This window comes from Octopus sinensis, linkage group LG4 (genome assembly GCF_006345805.1).
Source record: "Octopus sinensis linkage group LG4, ASM634580v1, whole genome shotgun sequence".
Lineage (NCBI taxonomy): Eukaryota > Metazoa > Mollusca > Cephalopoda > Octopoda > Octopodidae > Octopus > Octopus sinensis.
The window spans coordinates 102,916,599-102,944,098 of record NC_043000.1 but is presented as its reverse complement, the minus strand read 5'-3'; the positions used below and the strand labels follow the sequence as shown (position 1 = coordinate 102,944,098).

General features: G+C 37.8%; 1 protein-coding gene across 4 annotated transcripts in view; it reads left to right on the top strand.

Moving 5' to 3' along the window:
• LOC115210541 (transcription factor mef2A) overlaps window positions 1-27,500 on the top strand; it is a 229,993-nt gene that overhangs the window by 74,430 nt on the left and 128,063 nt on the right. For 2 of the 4 annotated variants that reach the window (XM_036502277.1, XM_036502275.1), the window contains exon 2: window positions 18,918-19,205. The exons of the other annotated variants lie outside the window; for them this stretch is intronic. In XM_036502277.1, coding sequence (XP_036358170.1) covers window positions 19,185-19,205 — 21 coding nt within the window. In that variant the 5' untranslated portion in view covers window positions 18,918-19,184. The remainder of the gene's footprint in view (window positions 1-18,917; window positions 19,206-27,500) is intronic. 4 annotated transcript variants of the gene reach the window in all.

The window sequence follows — 27,500 nt, the reverse complement described above, 5'->3', positions numbered from 1 at the left end:
TATAACTACAGCTTCTAACAAATCAGATGAAGCCTTCCAATCATGAACATCCCATCTTGTTTTCACACATTGAGTAACCTGGTCCACATTATTGTCTAAGCCAGTGGTTCCTAAACTTTTTCAGGCTACCACTTTTTTGGCACCCGGGCCACATTCCTAGTGGACGCCACCATTCACCACCACAAACATAGACCACTTTCTGCAGTAAATTCAAAACTACTGTATTTTACAACTAAAACTTAACCCAATTAACCCATTATTTTGTTGTTTTTACAACTATTGCCCCTTTTTGGCTACCCCACTTTTCTTCCCTCTCATCTTTTCGCCAACACTTGGGTGGTGGGGAACCAATACTGTCCACTTTAGGAACCACTTGTCTAAGCCCTTAGAGTGTGATTTGAGGGGAGGGAGACTTGGCTTTTTTAAGTTAGCAGTGGGGTGTGATTTGAGAGCAGAGAGTGAACAGGGAGAGCTTCCCTTATTGGTTTGTCCATATTCCTGTAGATTTTACAAGTGGCCCCTATGAAGGTAGGCAGTAAGTATTTCTAATATCCAAATCAACTGACTACATCTTTTCTACCACTGTATTAAGTTTCCTGTATGAGTAAGAAACCAATATCATAATTCCATAATTGAATAATATTTCTGAGTTATCCTCTGATGATTGTTCACATGATATATTAATAATAGTGGCCTCTTCATGTTTTTTAGATGATTGTTCACATAATATATTAATAATTTGGGGTCAACTTGAGAATATTCTGTATTGATATAATTAATATATTAATATAATGTGTGTGTTTGGCTGTGTGGTAAGTAGTTTGCTTATCAACCACATGGTCCTGGGTTCAGTCCCACTGCGTGGCACCTTGGGTAAGTGTTTTCTACTATAACATCAGGCCGACCAAAGCCTTGTGAGTGGATTTGGTAGACGGAAACTGAAAGAAGCTCGTCGTATATCTGTATATATATATATATATATATATATATATATATATGTGTGTGTGTGTTTGTATCTTCTGCTGAATCTATATATCTTTTAAATGTGTCACATAGTTCAACAGCCAAACTAGGACTACCATTTTGAAAGAGAGTCATTTATTGAACAATACAGGCTGTCTGATTTTACACACACACATACACACACGCACGCACACACACACACACACACCAATACATATGTGTGTGTGTAAGTGCAGATGTGACTGCTTCCCTATCATTTTGACTTGTCACCTGTAGGTGGAAACTGAAAGAAGCCCATTGTATGTATGTATATATGTGTGTATCCTTGTTTAGACATTATGTGGTGGTTGTAAATGTGTGTTATTGTCACACAAGCAATGTTGTCTGTTACTACTCTTCCATAAAACACATGCCTGACCACGGGGAAATATCACCCTACTCAGAAGCAGATGAGGGTTGGTGACAGGAAAGGCATCTGGCCATAGAAAAATCTGTTTCGATAAATTCCATCTGTCCATGCAAGCATAGAGAAGTGAACATTAAAACAATGATGTTATATATAATGTAAGAATTTGTAGCTTCCATTATATTATGTGACTCTAGTTTTAGTATTGAGTACACTTTTTTATACCCCTGATTTAAACTTGTGTCCATCCATCTATAATGTAGTAATATTGTAGTCACACTTTATGGTACTTTTCAGACAGATTTACTATTATTACCCTCCTAAAATGCATGTAAGAGTTTGTTAGATAAGCTTAAACTCTCTCTATCATTCATCCTCCTGTTAATACCTACTTAAGTTATTTTTATGTATTTGTTTTCTCTTATGTTTAGTATTTTGTGATGCAAAGCAACATTTAATAAGCTTAACATTAAATTTAGTAGTTTTTAGTGTATTACACTTTGTAACTTACAGATTTAGACAAATGCTTATTGACTTGGTGGAAATATGAGTTGAGTGTGTTTCAATTCTTGCTGCTAGTCACCACCACCACCACCACAATCACCATCATCATCATCATCATCATCATCTTCTTTATGTCTCTTTTTCTAAGCTGAGCTGCACAAGATTTTTTCCAGCAAGGCATCTCACCAGTTGAAGCTTTTCCTTTTCATTTTACTTCAATATTCTTTGATCAGCCTTCTCTACTTCACTTAGCACTTAACTTACTCAACTGTTCTTCCTTTGGCTTGTCTTATGATGGCATTCACCTGGGAGGGGTTAAGTTGACTCCTATTGATTTCACTGCATCGCAGATCAAGGTGGTCCACACATATCTCTTGGTGGCCGATTCTGTAGTGTGTTGAAGCCATTCCCAGTTCCAGTGATGGACGCCAAAGTCTTGATGGCTGGAAAGGAGCTCCATATCTGCATTGACTGTTGTGAGTCACATCTTCAGCTGACCACCTCTCCGTTTATGCCAACCTGGGGGAGGATCTGGTGTTATTGCCCTCCGGATGAATTCATCATGGGAATGCTGCAACGCATGACCAAACCGCCATAGTTTCCTCATCAGAAGAGTTCCCTCTAGAGCTAAGAGATCATAGTGACTGTAAAGTTGTCAGTCTGAGATGAGCAGTCAGATGATGAATACAGAAGCAATTGAAGACCTCAACTGTCCACCTCCATATTGATCTTATGTCCATACAAAGACAATACTTCTTTACTTGTACTTGTGGCAGTATTCACTCAAGGCAGTGTCTGTGCTATTACCACACAGCTATGTTGTTTGTTCCTTCTGGAGCCATTCCTGGCTCATAAGGGCCGGTTTCCATGGCGTATAGGTTCCCCACCTGGACGGGTTGCCAGTCCGTCGCAGGTGAGCTGCAAGATGCAGGAGGAAAGAGTGAGGGAAAGTTGTGGCGAAAGAGTCAGCAAAAGTTCGCCATTATCTTCTGCCGGAGCCACCTGGAGCTTAGGTGTTTTGCTCGTAAACACACACACATCGCCCAGTCTCAGATTCGAACCCGTGATCCCTCGACCACGAGTCCACTGCTCTAACCACTAGGCCATGTGCCTCCACTTCCACACAGCTATGCAGTATATATAACTTAAACTTTTATTACAGTTTGGAAGTTCTGTTTATTGTAGATGCAGTATCCCTGCATCATTTGATAATTGATAATTTGTTCTTGGCTTTACTTTCTGATTTTTATCTAATAAGCTCTGGTTCATGTTTTACTCAAAGACAATGATCAAAAGTTATTGCTATTTCATTGATCCATATATTTATATTTGATAGACATCAGAAATCTGGGGTAACTGTTTTGTCATTTAAGATTTAATAATTAATTTTACCTGCTAACATAATGTGATAAGATTAGATACAATAGACTTCAAATCAGACATTTTTATATGATTATAATTATATTAGCTCATATTTAAGAGATAAAAATTGCTTATAATTATATTAGCTCATCTTTAAAAATTGCTTTAATATTTATATCTACATATTTTGATGTGTACATAATATGGAACTGGATTGTATTCAAATTTGCCACCTTCATTTTTAAAAGAAGAGTGTAGTAACATTGTTATACATTAGGCCACTAGAGAAAAAGAGTGTTACTACTTTTAGTATCTGTAATTGGCTAGATGTCTCCTCTCAAATGTATGCCACAAAGTGTAAGGGTAGACAAGTTTCCCTATCTCTCCTATGACTTAATTATGCAGTTTATTTCGGCAACTGATGCTAGCATGTGTTATTAATTGGTATGCATGTAAACACCATTTGTGTGCCTTAATGATGGAGCTAGTCGCTCATGTGCTGAGTTCTCTTAATTGTCTCTTTTCAATCATCTTTTGTTCATCTTTCTATTGCATTACAGCAGTGCTGGTGCTCAAGCCTGATGTTGGCCATGCTGTATACACACTATATCACTTTAAATTAGAACAACCAAGCTTACAAGAAAGGTTCTGTGTGTCCACTTGACCTACTAGATAGAAATAGCAGCCAAATATCCCTCAAGTCACAATCTACCCTCTAAAAAGAGGAAGCACACATTACATAATGTAGATCTGGTTACATTATATCTGAAGCAAACAAACAAGAAAAAAAGGTAGGATGATCATGGCTGAAATGCTTTTGATCATAAACCTGTTGTAATCATTACCAGAGGAGTCATTTTGTCCTTGAAGTTTAAGTTACTACAGTCATTATCTTATGCTCTTGGTCAGATCTTCTTGTCTCAATTTGCTTGACTTGAGAGTATGTCAAATGCCTATTGTATGGTTAAGTAGTTTTCAACAGATAAGGCTTCCAGCTGTAAGTAAAAGCCACTTCTCCAGCTAAAGCTATCCTATTGAAGTTGGTCAGAAAATGGAAATTTTGGTAGCTAGTTTAGTTCTTTAAATTATGGTATTTTATATGGTTTTGATGTCAGTTACCTATATTTCAGTGATGAATAATTTTCAGGAAAATAAATTGAAGTTTTATATCAGGACACAAATGTAAAGACAAAGTGATAAGAGAGCCTCTACATTTCTCACAGCTTATTAGAAATAGCAACCAAATTTACCTTAAATCAGACACTGCTGTCTTTTAAAAGGAAAGACACATTGGACAGTCTAGTCCTAGATCTTTTACTTGTTTCAGTCATTAGACTGTGGCCCAACCTTGGTACTTATTCTTTTAAGCGTAGTACTTAGTCATTTTTTTTTTTTTTGCGGAACTGCTAAGTTACAGAAACATAAACACACCAACACCGATTGTCAAGCAGTGGTTGGGGACAAACACAGACACAAAGACACACACACGCACACATATATACACATGCTGGGCTTCTTTCAGTTTCTGTCTACCAAATCTACTCACAAGGCTTTTGTTGTCCTAAGGCTATAGTAGAAGACACTTGCTTGAGGTGCCATGCAGCAGGACTGAACCCAAAACCATGTGATTGAGAAGCAAACTCCTTATTAAACTACCACTCCTGTGCCTATGAAAGAAATGAGATGGTCACAGTGGAATGCCACTGATCATAGATATGTTCAATCAGGTCTTACCTCAGGTTAACTACAACAAGAACATGTTGCAAAGATTGGAACTGCAGACTAAACACCAGTATTGGGATATATTCAATTACTGTATATTTTGAAGCAGAATTAGAAATAGCATCTGTACATGTTACTAGATTTACATTATTCATTGTTTATTTTTGTCATATTGCAATCAGCATCATCATCATCATTTAACGTTCATTTTCCATGCTAGCATGGATTGGACAGCTTGACCAGAGCCAGCAAGTTGGAGAGCTGCACTCAGTTCCAGTCTGATTTGGCATGGTTTCTACGATTAGATGCCCTTCCTAATGCCAACCACTTTACAGAATGTACTAGGGGCTTTTATGTGACACCAACATGGGTGCTTTTATGTGGCTCTGTCACAGGTGCTTTTTACGTAGCACTGGCACCAATTTATAATCAAAATTATTCTCACCTTAACAATGCAGCTTTTTCATATATGGAAAAATGGTATCCCATTTCATTTAAGACAATGAAGTATGATCTGAGGGAGATTTGGCTGCTATTTCTAATAAGTGGAGGAACCAAGTAGAACCTCGCTCAGACACTAGCAGTCATATATGTCTGACAAGAATATGTTTCATCTTTGTATTTTAATTTTCAAAATTATCAAAACTTATGAGAGGTTTAATGATGTAAACTTTCAACTTGACAAATGTGTACTTATTTGAATTGAAAATTCAAGCACATTACTTAATAGTAATGGTTTCAAGAAGATTGGTGTTGATAAAATTAATAATTTTAACTGCAATCAAACCAATATGCTTTTTAAAGCAATTTCTTTTTTCAATTTGATTTCATTCATTCAAGATATGTTCTGAGGAAGCATGATCCACTTTCATTAAATTGATTTTTTTATAATATACTGTGTATTTTCTTGTAATTGCATAGTCTTTACACCCTCATCAAAAAGTATCACTAGAAATTTCTATAGCTATATCACAATTATTCATTCTATAACTTTTATGTTTATCTGGATTCAGTGGCTTTTGAACTCAGAATGTAAAGGGATATAACTAAATCTTTTAAAGCAGTGTTGGTGAGTGTGATTGAGAGATTTGGCTTCTATTTTTAGCAGGTCAAATAATCACATTGTGGCTTCCGCCACATCTCTGTGTTATGCAATATATATGCGATTGGTGTAAGAGGATATTTTTTTAATGGTTTAAACGGAAGGGCAGCCAGTGCTTATGACCTTTTGCAGGGTTTCTGTATGTCGTGATGGTGAGGGGGAGGGGAAAGAGTTGGAAGAAGCCACAATTTGTAGGGGCGCTATGGTAGGAATCAACCTATCAAGATATTATTAGTAAATCTAATTCCAATGCTTGCAACAGAATAAATAGACTCTGCTGAAGGCATTTTTGAGGGAATTTACTCTCTTCCGATTTCAACTTCAATAAGCACATCAGAAAATTTATAACTTTCAATATAGTAAAATTGATGGAGTAAAGGAAAAACAAGGAAATGTTAATTAGTTTTTGTTTTATGAGAATTTTGAAATTTAGAAAAGGAAAATGTGCCTTCTTGGTGTAGATTCATAAAAAAAAAATAGTTTAATTTATTATTTTTTTTCATTTCATTTCATAATTTCTATTATGTCACACATAGTCTCGACAGTTGTATCATTGGTCACAAGTTTATTATGGACTAATCACTTGTTTACAGGATTTCTAAAGGCAAAATGTGACAAAGGAATGTTTATCTGGAGAGCACTGGTCTTTTCAGTTCTATCATTTATGTATTCTCAGCAAATTTTGATTAAGCACATACATACATACACATACACAACCACACTGTCAAATTACACATAAAAATATTGCCTTAAAAGTGTGACACAATATAGTCCTTTATATATACTTGATATTGAAGATAATATGCTCATGCCTGGAAAATCTTTGGTCATGAGTCTACTCAATAATTAATAAAAACATATGTATATATCATCATCATCATCATCATCGTTTAGTGTCTGCTTTCCATGCTGGCATGGGTTAACCGGTTTGACTGGAACTGGTAAGCTGGAGAGCTGCACCAGGTTCCATGGTTTCTACAGCTGGATGCTCTTTCTAACACCAACCACTCGAAGAGTGTAATGGGTGCTTTTTACATGATACTGACACTGGCCACAGCTATGAATTCACTTGGCTTGACGAGTTTTCTTGAGCATAGCATACCACCAAAGGTCTTGGTCGTTTGTTATCGCCTCCATAAGGCCCAACGTTACAAGATCATGCATCACCACCTCGTCCCATATCTTCCTGGATCTACCTCTTCCACTGTTTCCCTCCACAGTTAGAGATTGGCACTTCTTTACACAGCTGTCCTCATCCATAAGCATCACATGGGCCATACCAGTTGTCTCTCTTGCATACCACATCTGATGCTTCTTATGCCCAACTTTTCTCTCAAGATGCTTACACTCTGTCATACATGCGCACTGATATTACACATCCAACAAAGCATACTAAATTTATTGCATGCATACACACAGGCACACAGATATATTATGGGCTTCTTTATTGTTTCCATATTCTAAGGTCATCTTGTGGGCTCTGGTAGAAGAATTACTCAAGGTGCTGGGCAGTGGACCCACATAATTGTTAAGTGAATTTCTCAATGAAGCTGCCTTGTTTTCAACCATTTAAAATATGATTTTTGATGATCTGTAGAGACTGTATACCTTTCACTTCTTCATTCATGTGTATGAGAGAGAGAGAGAGAGAGAGAGAGAGAGAGAATATGTGTGGAAAGAAAGAGAGAATATATGTGGAGAGAAAGTGAGAATATATGTGGAGAGAAAGAGAAAATGTGTGGAGAGAGAGAGAGAGAGAGAATGTGTGTGAATGCATGTTATAAGTAGGCAGAAGTTAATAAAATTCAAGTCATATTCACATGTTGCTTATGTTTGTTGGCTATTTATAAATAACTACCAACCCTTTCCTAGAATGTTTTAAACTAGAGTTATATCCAGAAGCTATACAATAATAATGATAATATTCATAGTATGTAATTAGTGTTATATGTACTTATAAAACTATTTTCTTACTCCTTAACATTTAAACATTTTAGCCATCACTCCTTTGACATTACTTTGAAGGTTGAATTTTGTTTAATGTATTTTGTCTTCTTTTTTTTAACTGTGTACTTTGAATATTACTGCAGTTTCTTTCATTGCCAAGATTTTTATTAGAACCAGAAGCAGTTGAGTCATCATTGTCTTCATCATCATCATCATCATCATCATTTAATGTCCATGTTCTATGCCAGCATGGGTTGGATGGTTTGATGAGGATCCAAAGAGCCCGAGGGCTGCATTATCCTCGATTGTCTGTTTTGGGATGGTTCCTATTGTTGAATACTCCTCCTAGCATCAACCACTTTATAGCATGTACTGAGTGCTTTTTTCATGCTATCAACACTTGACATCACTATGCAGCTTGCGAGTCTACAAACCCCAGGAGATGGGTTGCTGCATCTTTATGTTAGATGCAGGCTAAAGTACAAAAGAAGAAAATAGGGTAGAGCAGGTTCTTGTTGTAAAGGGGCTACATGGCTACTCACATTTATAAAACAGAGTTAGAATGAATTGGTGGTATCTCCAAAGAGATAGATACTGGTGATGTGGTATCCAGGTGGAGGTATTGGCTTAGTGGTTAGGATGTTGGACTTATGATCATAAGATTGTGGTTTCGATCCCTGGATGGGGCAACACAATGTGTTCTTGAGTGAAACACTTCATTTCACCTTGCTCCAATCCACTCAGCTAACAAGAATGAGTAATCCTATGACAGACTGGTGTCCTGTCCTGGTAGGGAACATATATGCCATAAAACCAGGAAACCAGCCCTTGTGAGTTAGTTTGACTCAAGAAGGTAACTTTACTTTATTACCTTTATCCAGGTGGTACCTCTAGTAGGGGTAGTAGTGGTGGGTATGATTTTGCAAGAGCGTATGGAAGGAGAGACAGGGAAAGTGGGATTGTTGTAATTACATATTTTTTATTTATAGTATACTAGTTAAAAATAAAGAAAATTTAGAAAATTTTTACAAGTTTCATTTCATTTTATTTATTTAACTTTTTTTCCTTCTTCATCTTTCTATGTCTCTGACTTCATCTCTCTTATTCTCTTCATACAACTTATATTCTTATATAATCTCATATAAGAAAACTTACCATATATCTTCCCCCATATAATCCTATAATGACAAAAATTTCATATCTCCTTAATCCTTGATCTTGTGATTTTTAAAATCTTTTTTTTGAGCGTGAGCAGTAAGAAACAATCGAGTTGTCATTTCATATTATTATCATTATTATTCTTTTTTATATCGACTCTAGATTTACTGTAAGATTTGTCTCTTGTTATTGTAGTTGTTGCATATTCCACTTAATCACTGATCAGCTTTTCTTATCAATCAGATTATCTCATTTTATCCACAACACTGCCCAACCATTTGCTTACACTCAATTTATTTCCTGACATTACATATTAGACTGTTTGTTTTTCTTCTGACTTACCTATCGCTAGCGTTACTTCAAGATTTCTCCTCTTACCGGCAGCATCTTCTTTTCACTCCGACGATGCTGACTTGCTTCTTCTGTATTTTCTTGTAACCATCCTTGAAGTAAATAACCAGTTTATTCTTGCACATTGGCTTTTTGAACTTCAAGCATTTATGAATAGAATCTAGGTGCTTCACTTTGGTAAGAAAATTATTTTATTCAATACTTTTGGTACTCCTTTTGCCATACAATTTATTTTCCGGCTGACTAAGTTTTGCTCTATTCCTATCTCAAAGCAGACAGTTTCTCAAAATTTTGATAAATTTTTCTTAGATGTGACATTTACATAGTTTTGTTGTTATGAATGAACAATAGTATTTTTGTTTATTCAGGAAAATCAATTACTTTGTTATTGAAAGTCAGCAAAACTAGCCGATTCATAATGAGATTATTATGAATATGAAAGTGGGGTGGAAAAAATAAAAATAAATAAATTGTATGCATTTATTTGGATTTTCTATTTAACCGTTTATATATATTTTAAGTGAGTTTTTGTTTGGCTTTATTTTTGTAAATGATCTCTTGTTATTCAAAATATTTCTTTCAATACTTGAATGTTTGGACATATCTTGCCAATATTTAGCTCATTCTGCTTATAAAGTTCCAACAAACCAAATTTTCTACATTATTGTTATTATTATTACGCTTCTCCCATAGGTTAGGCAAAATTTAGGTATTTATTTATAGCTACTAATAACTATTTCTCCCCCAAGGAAGGAAGAAATGGCTGCCGGCCGATTCTTGGTGGGCCACGACCCCCCCGTTCCTCTTCAATTGTCTTATATCTCTTCGATCGCCATTCGCCCCCTTTCCCCGCCACCCTATATGCATATAAACCAGCGACTGATTTCAACGGCCTCACTTGAATTCAGACTGGTATCCGACTCCCTACGAAAATATGAAATACGAAATATGAATCCAAGCTAAGCAATCTATATTTAATTTCAACCCGTGTACCTACTTAACTATCTGCAACTGATCTGATCTTTTAGTTAGCCCTGTTTTATCTCTATTAGTATTATTGTTATGACTTGTGAAATTTAGCCTCACGCCTTGTGTCTTTTTTATATGTACATATAATTCTATAGTTCATCTTAATTATATATCGTTGTCTCATGTCTTGTGTTAAATATATATTTAATCTTAAAGCTTGCCCCTAATTTTATTTTATTTTATCGATCAGTCTCACGCCTCGTAGATATAGAATAAATGTATTTATAATTTATAGCTCCTTATCGTCCACGCTTCTCCCATAGGTTAGGCAAAATTTAGGTATTTATTTATAGCTACTAATAACTATTTCTCCCCCAAGGAAGGAAGAAATGGCTGCCGGCCGATTCTTGGTGGGCCACGACCCCCCCGTTCCTCTTCAATTGTCTTATATCTCTTCGATCGCCATTCGCCCCCTTTCCCCGCCACCCTATATGCATATAAACCAGCGACTGATTTCAACGGCCTCACTTGAATTCAGACTGGTATCCGACTCCCTACGAAAATACGAAATACGAAATATGAATCCAAGCTAAGCAATCTATATTTAATTTCAACCCGTGTACCTACTTAACTATCTGCAACTGATCTGATCTTTTAGTTAGCCCTGTTTTATCTCTATTAGTATTATTGTTATGACTTGTGAAATTTAGCCTCACGCCTTGTGTCTTTTTTATATGTACATATAATTCTATAGTTCATCTTAATTATATATCGTTGTCTCATGTCTTGTGTTAAATATATATTTAATCTTAAAGCTTGCCCCTAATTTTATTTTATTTTATCGATCAGTCTCACGCCTCGTAGATATAGAATAAATGTATTTATAATTTATAGCTCCTTATCGTCCACGCTTCTCCCATAGGTTAGGCAAAATTTAGGTATTTATTTATAGCTACTAATAACTATTTCTCTCCCAAGGAAGGAAGAAATGGCTGCCGGCCGATTCTTGGTGGGCCACGACCCCCCCGTTCCTCTTCAATTGTCTTATATCTCTTCGATCGCCATTCGCCCCCTTTCCCCGCCACCCTATATGCATATAAACCAGCGACTGATTTCAACGGCCTCACTTGAATTCAGACTGGTATCCGACTCCCTACGAAAATACGAAATACGAAATATGAATCCAAGCTAAGCAATCTATATTTAATTTCAACCCGTGTACCTACTTAACTATCTGCAACTGATCTGATCTTTTAGTTAGCCCTGTTTTATCTCTATTAGTATTATTGTTATGACTTGTGAAATTTAGCCTCACGCCTTGTGTCTTTTTTATATGTACATATAATTCTATAGTTCATCTTAATTATATATCGTTGTCTCATGTCTTGTGTTAAATATATATTTAATCTTAAAGCTTGCCCCTAATTTTATTTTATTTTATCGATCAGTCTCACGCCTCGTAGATATAGAATAAATGTATTTATAATTTATAGCTCCTTATCGTCCACGCTTCTCCCATAGGTTAGGCAAAATTTAGGTATTTATTTATAGCTACTAATAACTATTTCTCTCCCAAGGAAGGAAGAATGGCTGCCGCCCGGTTTTCGCGGTGCACCCGCCCTCCCACCCCCACCACCGGTACAGGAAGTCCTAAATTTTTCTCATCCTTGTCTCCCTTATACACTCAAAGTCTTACGCCACCCCCACCTCCTTCCATAAAAGGTAGTGTTCAGTCATTGCAAGATATGTTTAGTGTTGTATACGAGGTTTGAACTTAAGTTCCATTGTTTGTCTATGAATACTACCAAACGCGAGTTTTCTTTTCAGGTACATGACGCTATTAGGACCAATACCACTTCCACCCCCACCCACAGCCTCAGGGTTGGCACCCTCAACGTCGGCACACTGAAAGGCAGATCTGGCGAGATAGTTGAATTGCTTGAACGGAGGTGGGTTGATATATGCTGCATTCAAGAAGTGAGGTGGAGAGGAGGTTCTGCTAGGTTCCTCACAGGCAAAGGACAGAGGTACAAGATTTTCTGGGCTGGGAATACTGACGGAGTCGGGGGTGTGGGCATGCTTATCGCCGAAAAATGGGTAGATAAGGTAATCGAGGTAGTCAGAGTAAGTGACAGAATAATTAAGATTAGATTAGTGCTCCACCATAGTTTAGCAACTATTATATCGGCCTATGCCCCTCAGCCAGGGCTACCTGATGGACAGAAAGACTGTTTCTATGACACCCTACTGCAGACCACATCATTGACGAACGACAGAGACCTTCTCTTTGTGGCTGGTGACTTCAATGGGCATGTTGGACGACGTGCTGGGGGCTTCCATGGCGTGCATGGAGGCTACGGTTATGGTTCCCGCAACGAGGAGGGAACCAGGCTGCTGGAGTTCTGCGATGCGAATAGTCTTATGATTTGCAACACTAACTTCAGGAAACCGACAAGCCACCTGGTCACCTACCGATCGGGCCGGCATACTAGCCAAATCGACTACATCCTTGCCAGAAAAAGGGAAAGATGGCTGCTTATAAATGCCAAAACCTTCCCAAGTGAAGAATGCACCCCACAACATAGACTGGTAGTTAGTGACTTTAGGATCAGGACTAAGAGGGCGACTAGAAGACGACCAACATGGAGAAGAAGGGTCTGGAAGCTTAAAGACCCTGCGAATGGACAGAGATTTAGAGATATGTTATTTGAAGCTTTAGACGAAATGGAAGGGAGTATAGCTACGCATGGGGTAGAAGACAACTGGACGCTTCTGAGGGACAACCTGCTGAAAGCCGCTGACCAGATCTGTGGCTGGTGCAAAGTCCCCTTAAGACCCAAAATAACGTGGTGGTGGAACAATATTGTTGACAGGGCTATTAGACAAAAGAAACAGGCTTGGAAGGCCTGGAAGAACGGTGGTAGCAGGGAAGTGTATCAGTCTGCCAGAAGGGAAGCCAGGAGACAGGTCTATCTAGCCAGAGGGGAAGCAGAGAAGGAAAAATTTGCCAATGTCCTGCGTCGTGAGGATGAAAGACTTGAGGTATTTCGTGTTGCAAGACAGTGTGTGAGAGAGAATCGTGACGTGGTAGGAGAGAAATGTGTTCGCAAGGAGGACGGTTCACTTGCACTTAATGAGGGTGCAAAGAGAGAGACTTGGAGACGCCACTATGATAGGTTGCTGAATGAAGAAAATGAATGGGATAAAGAGAGTCTGCCGAATGTCGACCCAACAGAGGGACCAGCAATCCGAGTTAACAGTTCCTTAGTAGATAAGGCAATTAGAAGCATGAAAACAGGGAAAGCCCCAGGCCCATCAGGAATTACTGCAGAGATGCTCAAAATATCTGGTGGTGTCGGCTATAGCTTAGTCACCCGTATAGTTAACCAGGTGATACACGAGGGGGTCATACCCAATGACTGGTGTAGCAGCATAATAGTCAACTGCTACAAAGGTAAAGGCGACGCCCTAGAGACAAATAACTACAGGGGCATCAAGCTGCTGGATCAGGTAATGAAGGTTACGGAGAGGGTTGTAGCCCAACTAATTAGAGAGAGAGTTACCTTAGATGATATGCAGTTTGGGTTCGTGCCAGGGAAAAGTACTACTGATGCTATATTCCTGGTAAGACAGCTGCAGGAGAAATACCTAGCCAAAGATAAGCCCTTGTACCTGGCTTTTGTTGACTTGGAGAAAGCCTTTGACAGGGTCCCCCGGTCCCTTATCTGGTGGTCAATGAGGAAACTAGGGATAGAAGAATGGTTGGTGAGAGCTGTGCAAGCCATGTACAGAGACGCTGCTAGTAAGGTGAGGGTGGGCAACGAGTACAGTGAAGAATTCCGGTAGAGGTTGGGGTCCACCAAGGTTCAGTCCTCAGTCCCCTCCTATTTATCATAGTCCTCCAGGCAATAACGGAGGAATTCAAGACAGGTTGCCCCTGGGAGCTCCTCTATGCTGATGACCTTGCTCTAATTGCTGAGTCACTATCAGAACTGGAGGAGAAGTTCCAGGTGTGGAAACAAGGATTAGAATCGAAGGGCCTTAGAATCAACCTAGCCAAAACCAAAGTTCTAATAAGTAGGAAGGTAGATCAATCACAAACGCCTTCAGGTAGATGGCCCTGCTCGATCTGTAAAAAAGGTGTAGGTAGAAACTCTATAAGATGCACCAAGTGTAAGCTATGGACACATAAGAGGTGCAGCAATGTCAAAGGAAGGCTAACTAGGAAAATAGTTTTTGTCTGTGGCAAATGCTCAGGAGCAATAAACACTGGAAATATGCAGAGACCAACTTCTGCCACGTTCCAGGGAGACAAACTAGAAGTAGTTGATAGCTTCCGCTACCTAGGAGACCAAGTCAGTAGCGGGGGTGGGTGTGCTGAAAGTGTAACTGCTAGAGTAAGAATAGCCTGGGCAAAGTTTAGAGAGCTCTTACCCCTGCTGGTGACAAAAGGCCTCTCGCTCAGAGTAAAAGGCAGACTGTATGATGCATGTGTACGTACAGCCATGCTACATGGTAGTGAAACATGGGCCGTGACTGCTGAGGATATGCGTAAGCTCGCAAGAAATGAAGCCAGTATGCTCCGATGGATGTGTAATGTCAGTGTTCATAATCGTCAGAGTGTAAGTTCCTTGAGAGAAAAGCTGAACCTAAGAAGCGTCAGTTGTGGCGTGCAAGAGAGACGGCTGCGCTGGTATGGTCATGTGACAAGAAAGGCTGAAGATAGTTGTGTGCAAAAGTGCTACACCCTAGCAGTGGAGGGAACCTGTGGAAGAGGTAGACCCAGGAAAACCTGGGACGAGGTGGTGAAGCACGACCTTCGAACTTTAGGTCTCACTAAGGAAATGTCTAGAGACCGAGACCTATGGAAGTATGCTGTGCATGAGAAGACCCGGCAAGACTAGTCAGGCCATAACCCGTGGCCCCGACCTGGGACGTAGTCAGTCCTGTGCATACCTTCCTTCTTGTGAAGACCTGTTGAGGCAAGTGAAATCAAATCAAATCAAATCAAAACAAATCAAAATAGATGAACATCAGTGGAATTGTATTCTTTGTGGTACCAGTGCCGGTGGCACACAAGAAAACCACCCAAACGTGGCCGTAACCAGTACCGCATCGACTGGCCTCCGTGCTGTGGGCACAACAAACACCATCCGATCGTGGCCGTTCGCCAGCCTCATCTGGCACCTGTGCCGGTGGCACATAAAGACACCATCCGAAGACCCGGCGACGTAGTCAGTCCACCTGTGCATACCTTCCCTCTTATGACACTTGTGAAGACCTGTTGAGGCAAGTGTGTGACACTTGTGAAGACCTGTTGAGGCAAGTGAAAATCAAACCAAATCAAAATAGATGAATATCAATGGAATTTGTATCTTTGTGGTTCCAGTACCGGTGGCACACAAGAAAACCATCCGAAGTGGCCGTAGCTGGTACCGCATCGACTGGCCTCCGTGCTGTGGGCACAACAAACACCATCTGATCGTGGCCGTTCGCCAGCCTCACCTGGCACCTGTGTCGGTGGCACATAAAAACACCATCCAAAGACCCGGCGACGTAGTCAGTCCACCTGTGCATACCTTCCCTCTTATGACACTTGTGAAGACCTGTTGAGGCAGAGGCAAGTGTGTGACACTTTGTGAAGACCTGTTGAGGCAGAGGCAAGTGTGTGACACTTGTGGAGACCTGTTGAGGCAAGTGTGTGACACGCGTGACACTTGTGAAGACCTGTTGAGGCAAGTGAAAATCAAACCAAATCAAAATAGATGAACATCAATGGAATTTGTATCTTTGTGGTTCCAGTACCGGTGGCACACAAGAAAACCATCCGATCGTGGCCGTTCGCCAGCCACATCTGGCACCTGTGTCGGTGGCACATAAAGACACCATCCGAAGACCCGGCGACGTAGACAGTCCACCTGTGCATACCTTCCTTCTTGTGACACTTGTGAAGACCTGTTGAGGCAAGTGACACTTGTGAAGACCTGTTGAGGCAAGTGAAAATCAAATCAAATCAAAACAAATCAAAATAGATGAACATAAATGGAATTTGTATCTTGTGGTACCAGTGCCGGTGGCACACAAGAAAATCATCCGAACGTGGCCGTAGCCAGTACCGCATAGACTGGCCTCCGTGCTTTGGGGACGTAACAAACACCATCCGATCGTGGCCGTCCGCCAGCCTCATCTGGCACCTGTGTCGGTGGCACATAAAAACACCATCCGAGCGTGGCCGTCTGCCAGCCTCGTCTGGCACCTGCCAGCCTCATCTGGCACCTGTGTCGGTGGCACATAAAAACACCATCCGAGCGTGGCCGTCTGCCAGCCTCGTCTGGCACCTGTGTCGGTGGCACATAAAAACACCATCCGAGCGTGGCCGTTCGCCAGCCTCGTCTGGCACCTGTGTCGGTGGCACATAAAATCACCCACTACACTCTCGGAGTGGTTGGCGTTAGGAAGGGCATCCAGCTGTAGAAACACTGCCAGATCTGACTGGCCTGGTGCAGCCTTCGGGCTCCCCAGACCCCAGTTGAACCGTCCAACCCATGCTAGCATGGAAAGCGGACGCTAAATGATGATGATGATGATGATGATTATTATTATTAATGGTTTCTAATTTAGGCACAAGGCTGGCAATTTTGAGGGTAAGCTATTGGTTGGTGTCGTTGACACCAGTACTTGACTGGTTTATTTTAGTTTATTGATCCTAGATGGTGAAAGACAAAGCTGATCTCAGCGAGATTTCAACTTGGAATGTAACAAACTGAAACAAATACCTCAAGGCATTTTTTACTTTCTGACATGCTTCTAACAAGTCTGCTGACCCACTGCCATCATCATTGTTCTTAGGGCAGTGGATTAGCAGGATTGTTAATGTGTCAGATTCAGTGTCCTGTGGTAATTGTTCCAACTCTATACATTCTGAGTTCAAATCCCACTGAAGCCAACTTTGCCTTTCACCATCCTTCTAGAGTCAATAAAATAAAGTACCAGTCAAATACTGGGTTAATTTAATCCAGTAGCCCCTCTTCACCTTAGAATTAGTGGCTTTTGATAGCTTGGTAGAATCATAAAAGTGTTGAAAAATAATGCCTCACTGTATATGTACCAGGTCTTTATATTCTGAGTTCAGATCCCACCTGTGTTTACTTTGCCTTTCATCCTGCCAGAGGAGATAAATTGAAGTACTTGGGTTGATTGTATTAGATCACCCCCCCACACACACACACTCTAAAGTTTCCTTTTTTTTTTAAATTAGAAATCATTGGTAGTGTGTTGGAGAAAATGCTTAACAGCATTTCCTCTGGCTCTTTACATTCTGAGTTGAAATTCTGCTAAGGTTAGCTTCACCTTTCACCCTTTCACCCTTGATAAAATATGTACCAGTTGAGCACTGGGGGTCGATGTTATCAGTTAGCTCTGTCCCCAAAATTTTAGGCCTGGTGCTTATTGTAGAAATTATTATTATTATTATTATTATATTATTATTATTATTATTATTATTATTATTATTATTATTATTCCTCCTCAGTTTCACATCGGACAAAATGCATTGTGGTATTTCTTCTGACTTAACATTCCTGGTTCAAATTCCGCTGAGACTGACTTTGCCTTTCATCTTTTCAGGGTCGATAAAATAAATATCATTCAAGCACTGGGGCTGAGGTGATTGACTATCCCTCTCCTTCAAAATTGTAGGCCTGGTGCTAATAATAGAAAAAATTATTTATTTTGATATGATCATCCATTGACACATTTGATGTACTGCAGTTACTGTCTAAGATCATTGCTGAACTAATAAGAGTTATCAAATAGTAGACAACTTGAATATTTTATACATATTTTCTACTTACGACCATTTATTTTAGTACCATCTTTTTCTCTGTTAGAACTTTGCATTGGTCAAGGGAGCTTTTATGCAATCGTTTGGCCTATCAGAAACAACAATAGCCAAATATACCCTTGCATGACATTCATTAAGGTTGACTGGGACTAATATTGGGCTGACTTTCATTGAGTGAAGAATGTTGCTCTGTTACAGTTTCTTATTTTGTGTTAAGATGATATAGGGACAAGGCCTGAAATTTTTGGAGTAGAGCATAGTTGATTGCATTAACCTCAGTACTTTACTGGTACTTATTTTATTGATCCCAAAAGGAAAAAGGCAAAGTCACTCTAGGTAGGATTTGAACTCAAGAGCTTCAATAGTCTGAAGAAATACAGCTTAATATTTTTTGTTCAGTGTGCTAATAATTCTGCCAGTTCACCACCTTTTTAAAAAAATGACATATGATAATAATTATTAAAACATTTTTCTATCAACTTTCCCTACATTATTCCTCTTTTTTAAAAAAAATTTTTATTTTTCCATTATCCTTTACTTTATTCTTTGTATCCTTATTCTTGTTCTTTTTACTTTTCTCCTAACTAAAGTATTGGGCAGAGTTGTTGTTTTGGGCAGACATAATAACACACTAGCCTCGATATTTTATGGTGTCTAGATCAATGGTTTGCTGGTCTAAATTCAAATCAAACTGCTGTAAGCTTCAGCTATCATCATCATCATCTGATTGGGTTCCGGTTGTTAACATAACAAAAATATTTGCAGTTCAAATCAATCAGCTTCATCCACCACTGCTTTGCAAGGAGAGACTTTTGAGTGTATAAATCAAAAAAAAAAAAAAAAAAAAAAATTCCATCATGATAATGACAGATGCCATGGTAAGTTCAAACTAAATTGTCAACCCAGTTTTCAATATTAATTTAGATCTATGTCACATGCATCATTGATGTTTTTCGGAAAGGCATGATGGCCATCACATTATCCCAGTTTCTCCCCTGTATTAGTTCCTTTCTTGTATAATCACCAAGTTCAAATATCATTATTTACAACTCATGGGGTTGTAAAATAAGCACAATGCACGTGTTAGTATTAATTCATTTAATTCACTATACTGACTGCTACAAATTTGTCAAATACTGTCATTAAATCACCATCATTATATGTTCCACATGAGAAAAGAGGGATCAAATGGTAACATAAAGACAATAATGCATGTTTTCCTAATATCTGGTTTGTTTCCTATGTTTTTGATGAGGTGAAGCAGGTTTTCATGCTCTGTTTGGCTGAAGGAAAAGCACAACTTACGAGACATTAAATGTACCTTTTGTCTTTTATTTTTTTCAGTCATTGGACTGTGGCCATGCCTTGAAGGGTTTAGTCGAACAAATTAGATCCAGTACTTATTTTTAAGTCTGGTACTTATTCTGTCACTCTCGTTTGCTCAACCACTAAGTTATGCGGATGTAAACAAACCTGCACCGGTTATCAAATGGAGAGGAGGACAAACACAAGCATACACATACACACACTGGTTTTCTATACAGTTTCTATCTACAAAATTCACTCACAGAACATCTGTTGGCTTAAAGCTATAGCAGAAGGCACTTGTCCAAGACACTGTGCAGAAGGACTGAACCTGAAACCACATAGTTACAAAGTGAGCTACACAGCCTAACCGAGTCTGGCCATGCATGTTCCTAGCCATGCATATGCAAGATTTTAAATAATTCATTTCAAATCCGTGAAAGTTTGTTTAAGACCAAAACTTTCCAGGCCCTGTTTTGAGTTCAAGCCCTGTTAATGATATTGATTTTCATTTGTTGCCAGGGGATTGTTGAATATAAAAGTTATTAATATACTGCTCTCTTTGATACAATAATTGCATCAGTAATGAGAAAATACTAATATTATTGAAATAAGTATTATTTGTATACACCTTGTTAAATATTTGCAAAAAATAACTGTAGTAATGAGAAAATATTACTATTGTTGTAGGGCAGTGGAGTTTCAGAATTTTTAGAGTGGTTGACTGATTAAATATCTCAAATCTTTTAGCCACACTTCTTTATGATCTCTGTTTCTAATCTTGCCGATGCCAACTATACTGTTCATCTTTCTGAGGCTGATAAAATGAGTATCAGTTCTGTATTGTAGTCAATTTACCTAACTGTTGCCTCTTCCAGAAAATTTGTAGCCTTTTTCCAATTTTAGAAAAAAAAATTTTAAAAAATAATAATAATCTTCTTGAGAACTACATTAAGGGTTCACGTGTCTGTGGAGTGCTCAGCCACTTGCACGTTAATAAATGAGCTGCGATGTCACTAGTGTCAAGCTGCATCGGCCTTTGCCTTTCCCTTGTATGACATCTGTGGCATGGAGAGGGGAGGCTGGTATGCATGGGCGACTGCTGGCCTTCCATAAACAACCTTGCCCAGACTTATGCCTTGGAGGGTAACTTTCTAGGCACAATCCCATGGTCATTCATGACCGAAGGGGGTCACAACAATTAGGTTGCTGAAAAGTGGTAAGCTGGTGGAATTGTTAGCATACCAGATAAAATGCTTACTGGCATTTTTTCCAGCTTTACTTTCTGAATTCAAATTCTGCCCAGGTTGACTTTGTCTTACATCCTTTTGGGGTTTATAAAATTAGTACAACTGAGCACTGGGGTCAGGCCTTGTGCCTAGAGTAGGCACATGAGCAACCTTTTTCAAGAATCAGGCTACATGAAACTTAGTTCATCTTTGTGGGGGGGGGGGGGGTCACACCACTAAAAGATTCATGGTAATTTTTCATTAGCTATGCCATTCAGAAAGTCCTGTAGACTGCAGGTTGCCCTTGACTGCTATAGTAGAAAGGATTGTTATTATTATTATTATTATTATCATCACTTGTTTATTTTTCTTTGTTGCTACTGCTTGTATTAGTTGTAGTTATTGTAGATGTAGTGTTTGTCACTTATCCATTTATCTCAAAAATCCTAATTGACCCAATTCCTTTGTAACTCTGCAGTTGAAATTTTAACTTAATACTAAAACTGATTCAGCAAGAAACCTGCAAGGTTTTCTATAGTTTTTTTTTTATTATTATTATATTTTTATTTTTTTGTCACATACTGTGCATATTAAAATTGGCCACAGTCAAATGACAGAAATAACTGAAGGAATACACACACATGAAAACTGTAAACTTTTTGGGTGTGTTTTCTTTTCACACCTATGTATTCTTTTATTTTAAGTATTTCAGCTTTAAAGCTGTGGTCATGCTGGGGCACATTTTTTTATGTACACTATACAATATATCATTATCTTCCATTCTTCTATCCTATTTCAGATTTAAAATAAATGTGTATTTTTATTATGATTATTTTTCATTCTGTGCTTGTTTATTAAACTTTCCAAATGGTTAAAAAAAATATATATTGGTGGGTAGTGAAAATTGTTTCTTTGGTTTAAAGGTTTGTAAAGGTTAACAATATTAATCTGAATATTTCCCCCACCTTCTTGCCTGTGTGCTTAAGATCTTAAGAATTCCTTCTTTTTCTTGATTAGTACTTCTAACAAATTTCACCACTATGATCATTGCTCTGCTGATATGATTTTTGGCAGTTGTTAAGGTCAAATGATATGTTTGATATCTTGTGTAATAATATTAGTAAATAACAATAACGTATCTACTTACCCTCCTCGTTCCACTACGTTATTCTGTTAATCTGCTGGTTGTCAACAAAACTGTTGCCAGTCACAAATCTTTTCAGAAGAATTGCTTGCCAGTCAAAGTTCAAACCCTTATAGGACCCCACAGGTGTAAAGTCAACCTTTTTATCTGACTAGGCTTGAACTGTTTTGAGGCTTGTGTGGGTTGGAGAGGGGTGTTGCTGGGTGGTTGGGTTGGGTTGGTCAGGGTCTGATATAGATCTTCATTTGTGTATGCAGGTCTTGAGTTTGGGCTTTTCTAGAAAACTGGCAGTTGTCTATATAAGTCTCCGCTCTCCACACAACTGATGTTGCCTAAGAAAAAGCTGTCACTTTAGTTCCAGTATAGCTGGCACCTGTGTCATTGCAGGTGTTGCTGTCAGAATGCAAAGAACTGGGGCAAATATCAGAAAGCATCTTATCAGATGCTCTCTCACTTTGCTAATCTGCCACCCTGGTTTGGTACTTTTTTTACTACCTTCCAAATGGTAAATTGACCTTGGCAGGATTTGAACTCAGAGCTCAGCTAACTAAAAATATACTGTGGGGCATTCTATTTTTTGAAGTAGCTGAAATAATTGAGTTTCAAATTAAGCAACTCTAATTACCACTGCCTAATAAGAAGGAACTTTGTCAATATTGATTTCAGATCTTGGCACAAGGCCAGCAGTTTTAGAGGAGTTAAGTTGATTACATCAACCCCAGTATTCAACTGGTACTTATTGTATCAACCCTGATAGAATGAGAGGCAAAGTCAAACTCAGCAGTATTTGAACTCAGAACCTAAGGCTGGATGAAATATTGCTAAGCATTTTGCCTGGCATGCTAACAATTCTGACAGCTTGCTGCCTTACAGACTTGAATATTAACTTCATTTGCTGTTTACCCCCTCAAATTGCCCCCATTATTGTTTAACTTACTGTCTGTGCGTATATATGTTAACAGGTTTGTGTGTGTGTGTTTGAGAGAAAGAGAGAGAGAGAGAGTGAATGATCTTGCAAATTTACTGTCACGATATTACTTACCGTTTGTTGCTGTGTAATCACAGTACACTATATATGTGTGTTTTGTGTGTGTATTTCAACTGCTTTTAGAGAAAAAATTTCCATAGTGTAGTGAATGACTTAGTTAATACTTCTAAGCAATCTTTTCGATCGATTCACATAGTGTAAAATAAAAAGGAAAGAAGTTGTTTGCATTTGATTGTTTTTCCCTCTATGATGTTTTCTAGTAATCCTAGTTAAAGCAATGATTAGTTCTATACCAAAAAAAAAAAAAAAATCGCAGAAAAGTTCAGGAATATATGACTGTAAAGAATGTGACATTAGAATTGAATGTAAAATAAGCATGAATTGAAACAGTTGGTGAATTTGACAATATGAATATTGTTAAATTATGGATATGTTTTATTGCATAAAAAAAATCAGCTGTATATATACATATATCTATCCACACACACACATGAATGTATGCATATTTATGTGTGTGGTGTAGTTCTCCATAATCTCATCTATTGAATTATCTAATTTTATCATTTTTTTTAAATTTAATCTCTTAGGTATAAATGTCTGGCCTTGACAAGCTTGGTGGACATTAATCTGTTCTAATTTCATACTTATATTTTGTTTTAATTGTAGCTATTTGAAGAGCTATATAGTTATAAATCACATTTAAATTACGTTGAAACTTTGACCATTTTCGATTTTTTCTATTATTGTAATACTGCGTGTATGTAAGAAAATAAGATCACATTTAATATAAGTGCATGGTTTGTATATATTACTGAACGGCTCAGAAGTTCCTCACAACACTTTGGGCAAGTGTCTTTTGCCATAAAAAGGAATTGAGCCCAGCCTGTCAGTGAAATGAAATTAGGTTGACAGAAGCTGTGGAATCTTGTCTGAAACATAGTATGTACTTCTAATTTGAAATTCAAAGGCCCAGACTGTGACATGCAAAGCCTACTTGGAGATTATGTTAAGGGTAGAAGCATACGTGGAATGCACATTCACTTCTGAAGGTCACTGTGTTGGTAGTTCTGTTCATCAACCAATGAGAAAACTCCTCACTGAAACTGACAGAAGATCTGTTTACAATCTATTCTCTTATCTAAAAATATATATTTGACCCTATACCTTGTCCTGTGCATTAGATATTAATACATAGGACATATTTCTCTGGCATCTATGCATTATATATGATACACATTCCTAATATTTTTTCCAATTATCAGAGTAGCTTAGTATTAATGAAATGAAAGTTTTACATTACTCAGAACATATGATACAAGGGTTAACTAAACATCTAAAAACAAGCATGGACATTTAGGACAAGCTTATGAAAATACTTTGGAGAGGCAAAAGGTTAAGATACTTGGAAATCATATCCATGTAACTCAGTCACAGGCAACCTGTGGACTTTCTCAATGAAAGTAACCTTGAATTTTTCTTTTTAGTAGTGTGGTCCACCTGATGATGAGCCATGTTTCATGTGGCTAGTTTCTCAAAAAAGATTGCCCATGACTGATTTAGCTGTTCATCTGCAACATGGAGTGTGTGTGTGTGTGTGTGTGTGTGTGTGTGTGTGTGCAAACATGTCATTAATATTCAGTAAAATCACATTGGATTTTTAACTACTTTTCATGGTCCTCAAATATGTGTCATAATTTTTTTAGCAATTACCATAACTTTGTAGTCAGACAACACTTGTCACATTTATTTATTGAAAAGCCATTTGGGACAACTCTTGATTTTCAGTTATAATAGTTAGTAAAAATGCCAGTACACTTTTTTTTTGTCTTCATGTTGGTTACATGCATCCGCTCCCTATCCTTTAGCTTTTAAATTCAGATCCACTGAGTATGTTTCATATGTCTTGACATTACATTTTAATACAGGTGCCTTGATTTACCTTACTATCAGAGGCATATCTGTGTAATTAAGAAGTCCAGTTCAAAATCACAAGGTTTCAGGTTCAGTTTCACTGCACTGCACCTTGGGTAAGTGTTTTCTATCATAACTTCAAGTTCATGCCTTTTGCACAACATTAGGTAGATGGAAACTATGTGGAATGGAACTTTGTCACACGAACTCTAATAGTTGTTGGGTTGTGTAGATTGAACCCTTATGTTACCATATTTCTGTAGAAATATGCTGCTTTTGCTTCTGTCAGTTTTGAAAATAATGAATTTAGTAAAATAATTTTAAAATTATTAAGATGATGTTATTTAACTTGAAAAGTGTGATGGAAGGTTTTGATTTGGATCAGTTTAAAACATGAAGTTTGTATCATAGAACCAGAAGCAGTCTCAGGCAGGATGATATCAAAAGGGTTAATCCAGTGATTCCCTACATGGGGTCTGAGAAAATTGTGGTGAGATATGGTACTGTAATCACCAGGCACAAAGTTTTCATGAAACGATTCACTTTTTTTCTTTGTCAATAATGTACTTTTCTTTGTACTCTGTACTTAATAAAAGGGTTACCGGTAGATTTCTGTATTAAATAATTGTGATAAAATATTAAAAATGAAGTTTTTTACCAACCACCAATGGGGTATACATTTTTCTAGAAAGTTATTGTAGAACCTGGGGCCACCTTTAGCACAGTTTCCCCTTCTTCAAGCATTCAGAATAGATCTCTGGTATTTGGATAACCTGCTATCTTGTGCTGTTTCTTGTGTGTCATGCTTTTGTAAGGGTTTAGCAAAGATTATGGACGCATACATGTGGTAAACTGTCATCCAGTCCAGGAAGAGAGTTATCTCACCCACTTAACACTATTAAATCAATGCTCTGGATTAGCTTTTAAAAGCCTCTTCAGGCTATTGGAGATATTTATATTTATTGTTTGCTTGTGCATATCACCTTGCATGCATATCACTGCTTTTTTTCAGTATCTCACAGCTTTGCAGTTTATATATATATATATTTTATATGCAAAATCTGTGTGTGTCTGGGGTAATAAGCTTATTTCCTAACCATGTGTTTTCAAGTTCAGTCCTGCTGCGTGGCACCTTGACCAAATGTCTGTTACTACAGCTCCAAGTCAACCAAAGCCTTGTGAGTGAATTTAACACATGAACAGTGTATATTGCAATCAAACTACAATGAAGTGAGTTTCTGTGGGGCTTCTACACAATTTCTCAATCTGCTAGAAATAGCCAAATCTCTCAAAAAGCACATCCTAATGTCTCAAAAATGGATGGGTGCATTGGATAAAATAATCCTAGGTATAGATAAGCAAGGCAACCATGGTTGGAATGTCTTTGACTATATGTCTATTTGATTAGTTATTTAGGATTAAATATCCCCAATTGTTTCTTTTGTTGCAGTTATTTTTGAAATTAGTTTTTTTTTTGTTTTTTATTGTAAATTTCTATTGATTGTAACTTGTCAATCAAAAGTATATAAACTATCAATTCAGTTTATTTTTATTCTTATTAGTAACCTTCAGTTTCCCAGAGTACTATATGATAAAGATACTTTTGGAAATACCATTTCTATAACTAATATTAGCTTTTATTCATGGGTTCAGGTATGGTTGTATGGCTAAGCGGTTTCCTTTACAGTAACTTGATTCCTGGTTCAACTCTTCAGCATTTAAACAAGTGATATCCAGCTCAAATATCTACCTGTTTTATGTTCAAATTGGCTGGATCAACCTCTTGCACCTCCCTTCAGTATCTCATCATTAAAAATAAACAATCACATTGTAATGCATATTTAATTCAAAATAATGTGAATAAATAAGCATTACATTTGAGTAAGATATATGTTAAAGGGTTAAAAATACTACAACCATCATCTTAGAATTGGTCAGGACCTTGTATGTGGAATTTAGTAGGCAGAAAAATGTACATGTGTGTTTATTTTGTATTGATATATATATATATATATAATATTGGTAGGAAAACTCCGACCATAAAAAAGAAAAATAGTACTTTTTAAATATAGTCTGTTGCAATATTTGTTCTACATAGACATTCCTTTGTCACTCTTGTCGCCAGGAATGCAGTGAACCTATGACTGACCCCTTAGAAACTTGGAAACAGTAATGCTATTTTCCACCATTTATGATATAAATACATGATATACTGATTCTTTTCTCACCATTGGAGTTTAGCATCGTTGAATTGATTAATGTCTTCAGCATCCAAATCTTTCTAGTCATACCTTACTGTCTTTAAATAAAGAAGAATAAATTGGACAATTAATCCTTGGTATATGATATACAAAGGGACATGTTTGATTATGGCTGAATTACTTTTGATCATAGGTCTGCTGGATCAGGGCTTGCTCGGGGCCAAGCAATAACTAATGTTAATTTCATGCTTACTGTTGAACAAAATGCTTAGCAGCATGTTTGCCAAATCTTTACATTCTGAGTTCAAATTCTGCCGAGGTCAACTTTGCCTTTCACCTTTTCATGGTTGACAAAATAAATACCGCTTGACTTAGTCGGGTCAATGTAATCAACT